Below are 6,114 nucleotides of genomic sequence, written 5' to 3'. Positions count from 1 at the left end.
AAGTGATCCACTTTATTATGAAATATGGGTAAGAAATAAAGAATTGATGATGAGATAGTGTCCAACAATGAGAAATGCACACTCTTATCAGACGTCCCAAAATAAAAAGAATTGCACATTCTTATGGGACAGAGGAAGAGTAATTTTTAGTTCATGTATAAAATCAAAATTGAGTGAAAGTACATATATTTAGGCATAATTACCCTTCCTTATTATATTCATTCATGTTTTATGCATTCAAAAACATTACTGTTTACCTTCACAAAAAAACATCACTGTTTACCAAAAAAGAACCCAAAACTGCATCATCATAGCATAATTGGACAATTGAAAATTAATTGAAAAATGTTCCAGCAGCCTATTTTTGAGTTGTTTGGTGAGAGAAAATTAGTTCAAAGAAGGATAGCTTGCGGAAGTTGCTTTCTGGCAAACATTCTAGCCGCCACCAGCCCCGCCGCCAATGCAGCTCCGAACACCGTGTGCAATCTCACACAGTAGTATTTGGCCATGAAGATCTTTGTCTTGTCCTTTGAGAATCCAAATCAAAACCAAATATCCCATTAAACTAGGACTCTTGCATTTTAGTTCAAAAATCTTACGGGTTAATTGTATTTTGTGTACCAAACTTTCAACTTTTCTAGAGAAAATATCATAAACTTTCATTTTTAATTAAAAAATCGCTAACTTTAAGCGTTTCTTAGAAAATATCCCGTTATAAAAAAAATTGATAATGGAATGATGAGTTATCTCACTGATTTCTTAAGGTGAAACGGTATCCTTTATTGTGTATTTGTGTTGTGTGAAAATAAATACTTTCACTAAATAATCCAACAAGTTGACTCATCATTCCATTATCGGATTTTGTATAATTAGACATTTTCTAAAAAATACTAAAAGTTCAGAAATTTTTTAATAGAAAATGAAAATTCGAAATATTCTAGAAAATGCTGAAAATTGAAGACACAAAACATGATTAATCCAATTATGATTTTCTCATGAAAAAATAAATAGCTCTAGTACTCACCTTGTGGTAGTTGTCAACAAAGCTAACTACCAAATTCCCAACTGGCAAAGTTAAGGCACATAGAATCTGTCACGATGTAAAGGACCACAACAGTATTAGTGACTTTGATTATCACGATTCTGAGTTGGGATAACATCAAACAAGAGGTGATGATGACTTACTACAGATGAAAAAGGAAGAGTTTGGCAGAGTCCTAGAATGAAAACAAGCATATATAGCACGACGACAGTTAGTTTCACTACTTTCGCGCCTCTTTCAGTTCCGAGCCTCACCTGGATTCATGGGAAAAGAGTTGCAGCAGCTGATGTTTCAACTAATTAATCAATCTCTAATGTTTTCTCAAACAAAAGCACTCACCAAAGGGGAAAATTTTCCAACTGCCTTGTCATCCTCTATCTGAGCTATGTACAATACAAATCAGTTAACAACCAAAACATTTAGCATGAGAGAGAGAGAGGGTTACCACCTGATGAAAATGACTACAGAAGAGGATCAAGGAAGTTGTGAGGCCAACAAGAATCGATGAAGCAACGACAGCTCCAGAAATCGACAGCACCCTGTCAGCATAACTGAAGTTAGTTAGCAAACAAGTATTAAAAGTTGAAGTATGAGAATATGAAGTTGAGTGAATAACTTTGTGCCGCTCTGAAGCAAGTAAAAGGCAATCGTTGCAAACGGCCCGAATGCTGCAAAGCACAACGGCTCCCCCAATCCCATGTAACTCAAGCGAAATGGTGGACACTGCAAAACAAATTATATCACCACAACTGGAGAAATCTAAATTCTTACTCGAGAAAATTCGTGCATGTTCTGACCACAGTCATAATTTAAAAGAGCAAAATGAAATAGGACTTATAATTCAAACACTTGAGAGGTGAATATTCAATCTGCAAACTTGACTAGCTATGAAAATTTTTCATGTAGTAAAATTTATTATGTATACCTGGTAAACGTAGCCACAAACTATAGCATACGAAAGTAGCAATATAGGACGTAGGCTTGAAGCTTCCACAGACACCCAAGAAAGGCCGATGAAACCAAGTGCAAGTAGTATCCAAGCAAGAACATGAGTCCATGTCCGGCTTCACATAGCATTCCGTTACTCATGTATTGTATAGTAGAGACAGACATTTAGAGGGTGTTTGGCTGAGCTTATAAGCTCCTTAAAGTAGCTTTTAAACAGTTTAGAAGCCTTATAAGCTTTTGAGAAGTGTTTGGCAAAATAAGCTCTTAAACAACTCATAATCTATAAAAATAAGCTCCAACAACTTATAAATTCAATTATCCAAATACTTTGACAACCTATAAACTCTTGAAAGTTGAAACATTACATCTTATAAGCTCTTGAAATATTTTATAAGTTGTTGGAGGTTATAAGCTTTCTAAAATAAGCTTAGCCAAACAACCCCCCTCCTTAGGAGAAAAAGTAAGCATCTTGTGATTTGTGAGAGGTAAGGGGAGGGATGGGGAGTTGGTAAAGACAAATTCTAACCTGCCGACTAGGTTAACAACTGATTCTTTCTTGTTTATATCCGCTCCAGTATCAAAATCGTACACATCATTGCTGTCCACAGTGGCACAAAAACGCGTTCATAAGGACAAATGTTGATGGAAATATGCTAACTAATGAATCCAGATTGGCCTTCAAGATGATGCCTATGACTAAAAAAGCATATATAGACTTACCAACACAAGGTATCCTACAAATGTTTAGTATGCATTCGTTGTCTATGAGATTATACAATTTTGAGAAGGTGAAACTCTAACCTTAAGTTGACCCAAGCTATAATACAAGCTGAGGAAACAAACAGTCTGAGGAAACGGTTTGCAAAATACTGGCCTGTCTCGAAATAAGCTGCTGCACTTCCTACCTGTTTATTGAAGCAGTAGCAATCACTAGCTATAAGAAAATACATAACACACAAATTTTCAAAAGAAGGTTATATAAGTAGAAGAAGAATAGAAGCCAAAAGTCCAACATCAATGCAGACCAATATTTCAAGAAACTTCTGTATATATAACCAACAAAATGAGGTTTGAAGTAAAATGGCAAGCTCATATTATGGGGGTAAACGGCTGAACTGATAAGCTGTATAGAACCTTCTAAGTTCTTCAAAACTGTTTGGGCAAAATAAGCTCCTAAACAACTTATAAAACAACTAACAATAAGCTCTCCAAAAAATATGAACTTCAACTTACTTTTTCATAATTTTATAAGCAACAATCATTTTACAAAAGTAATTCTACTATGCTTTTTTATTTCCATCATGTACCCATTCAATTTTCTATCTCTAATCTATAAGTTCAATTATCTAAACACTTAGACAACTTATAAGCTCTCTAAAATAAGCTTAGCTAAACACCCCATAAGTTGTCAATTCAACGGCCATAACAACATCAACTATGACCACTATCAATCCTCTGGCCACATTATCAAAGGTAAGCACAATTAAAATCTTCAATAGCATAAAAACATGCTACAAAATCAATAAGAATTCAATATTCGATGGTACAATATAATCTCGAAAGTTTGAGGCAATTTCTGCAAAGAAAGAGTTGAATAAACTTACAGTTATAGGGATGAGAGCAACGGTGTACATAGGTAATTTGATGGCTCTCCATATCAAAGTTGCCTTAGAGATATGCTCCTCCTTCGCTTCTTCACTATATTGCTGTACCGCGCACTTTAACAAGATTCTGTGCTGCCTTTGTGTAGAATGTGATGTTCTCGTGGTAATCGCTTTATTCAAATATATTTTCGAATTTGATGGCCTAAGACCAACATCTGGAAGAGACAACACATGATCAATCCTGAAAAGGGAAGCATATACCAAAAAATTTGATCAGAACACTCAATGCACACAAAAAGTAAGCTCTATAATGGTCATTTGGAGTGACTATTTGATTACACGGTCAGTTTTAGCCTAAAAATTAATTGGATCGAATAAGCTGAATTTTTTAAAAGAATAACCGAATGGTTATTCTGATTTTTTGGCCACTTTTTTTTATTAGGTTATTCTGAAGTTTTGCCAAAAAAAATTGTACCATTCTAATCAACACAAATAAATTAATAATCATAAAATCTAATACTCCTTTCCTCCACTTCCAAATATATAACTAAATTTTCTTAAAATCAGTATTCACTACTTTGAAGAAGGTATGTATATGAAAAATAAATAGTCAACATCTTTCAAAGTTCCAAAAATTAATAAAATTTGCTTAAAAAATTATAATTAAAAATAAATTATACATATATATATATATATTAATCGAATCTACCAAATTAATCGAAATAAATTTGATTTTTTGATTTGGTTCGATTTGTTTGACCCTGAATTCCACAACTTAAGATGAGCAGGAGATGGTCTGTTATGAAGCTGGAAACCAAAAGAGAAATAAAAAATTTAAAGGGAAAGGCTTTTAGGCAAAGGGAAGAATTCCATAAAAAAGAGCATGTTGATAACGTTGCCACTTATATATATAATATTAAATATTGCTAGTTATAATATCATGGTTTTAGTGATTGGCCCACTACTTATCACTGCGGAAAGAGGAATCTACCACATGACCACCAAAAAAATTCCAACTATTTAACATAGAAAGTGGAGAAATTTAAGCCATTGACCTATCAGATACAAAGAAATGAGAGATTCAGAAGCCATTGCGAAAACAGGTGAACTCCAAAAGAGAGAGAGAGAGAGCTTGCCGATTAACAGTATGGGTGTGGGGAAGAAGTTGATTGAGGTTGTTGACGCCATGGCGATGGGTCATGTAACAGAATGCAGCTGCTGCCATAGCGAAACGGGCCTACCAATTTTGTGCCCGAGAAACGTCGGGAAGACCAAAGAATTCTGAGAAGCTCCTGTTATTTGGAGCAGTGAGTGATTAATTGTAGAGAGAGAAAGAGAGATACGAAGAGATAAACAGATTTAAACCGCACAGTTTGTGCCCAAGGGAAGTTTTAGACTAGTAGTTACAGTTCGTTTCCCACCTCTACGGGCCTACCAGATTAATAGATATCGACTAAATTATTTACTACTCCCTCCCTCCACGAAACAAGTTCACACTTGGTGCTCGACACGAAAACTAAGAAAGCTGAAAAATATGGTGTAAAGATGGTGTAAAAAATTAAAAGGATAGTGTTAATGTGTTTTAATTACTTTTACTAATTTTTTCATTAGCTTAAAGGCATTTAACAATAACAATAACAATAATAATAATAATAACAACAATAATAATAAAAATAACAATAACAATCATAACAATAACAATAACAATAACACCAATAACAACAACAACAACAACAATAATAATAATAATGATGAAATTGCGATCGATATATAAAAGAAAGGAAAAAGTAACCAACCCTTGAGAGCACAAAAAAGCAAACTAAGAGCCGGGCCTCATTAAAACCTTATCAAAGTAAACCCAAAGGGAAAAACCTTTGATAAGGAAAAAGAGTGCCCGTTAAAACAACAACGGCAAGAAAGGCCGGAGATCGGAAAGGACACTTTAGAGACGCCGGCCTAACCATTGTCTCCAAGCATCCCGGTTTCTCCCACGCCCAAAAAACAAAAGAGGTATGGCACCAACTAGTCGAAGTGAGCCCAACCTTACTGCTCACAGCACGTACCCGGCGACCACACCCCAACGCGCCCACGAACAGCCCAGCACGCTCTGCTCCAAGCGCTCTCAGCCTGCGCCCACACTGCCAAAACTCGGCCTCACTGCCCCAAACACAGACCCTGCGCCTCCACCCCAGCACGCAGCTCAGCTCCTTCGCTGCTCCCAGCGCTCACAACCAACTTCGAAGCAGCACACACACCACTAGCACCGATCCTCTTCCCCACAGCGAGAGCAGCTATCACCAACGCAAACGTTGGCAGTTCGTTACCTGATACGAACATAACTGTGAGAAGACATATCTCTAGCAGCAGCATCTTTGATTTCGTCAATACCATAGGGCCACCACCCTTCTTCTCGATTATTATTCGCCATAATATCTGCCACAACGTTACCCTCACGGAAAATATGAGTAACTTGCAAATGGAAGGATGAAAGCAACAGAAGCGTGCGCTTCCAAAGGGCCA

General features: G+C 36.1%; 1 protein-coding gene across 2 annotated transcripts; it reads right to left on the bottom strand.

Annotated features, from left to right (window-relative positions):
- Positions 1 to 311: 311 nt before the first annotated feature.
- Positions 312 to 5,044, bottom strand: LOC131019496 (2-carboxy-1,4-naphthoquinone phytyltransferase, chloroplastic). 2 transcript variants are annotated; one of them, XM_057948038.1, is made up of 11 exons: positions 4,731 to 5,044; positions 3,595 to 3,835; positions 2,792 to 2,895; positions 2,517 to 2,588; positions 1,968 to 2,106; positions 1,659 to 1,765; positions 1,491 to 1,581; positions 1,382 to 1,420; positions 1,186 to 1,296; positions 1,025 to 1,090; positions 312 to 527 (listed from the first exon to the last, which is right to left on the bottom strand). In XM_057948038.1, exons 1-11 carry the CDS (start codon positions 4,817 to 4,819, stop codon positions 393 to 395), a joined length of 1,194 nt encoding a protein of 397 aa, XP_057804021.1. In that variant the 5' UTR covers positions 4,820 to 5,044; the 3' UTR covers positions 312 to 392. The 2 variants fall into 2 exon arrangements, with proteins under 2 accessions (XP_057804021.1, XP_057804020.1); XM_057948037.1 differs by having other exon boundaries at positions 1,491 to 1,593; positions 4,731 to 5,007.
- Positions 5,045 to 6,114: the final 1,070 nt, after the last annotated feature.

This window comes from Salvia miltiorrhiza, chromosome 4 (assembly GCF_028751815.1).
Source record: "Salvia miltiorrhiza cultivar Shanhuang (shh) chromosome 4, IMPLAD_Smil_shh, whole genome shotgun sequence".
NCBI lineage: Eukaryota > Viridiplantae > Streptophyta > Magnoliopsida > Lamiales > Lamiaceae > Salvia > Salvia miltiorrhiza.
This window is presented reverse-complemented; position numbering and strand designations above follow the sequence as displayed.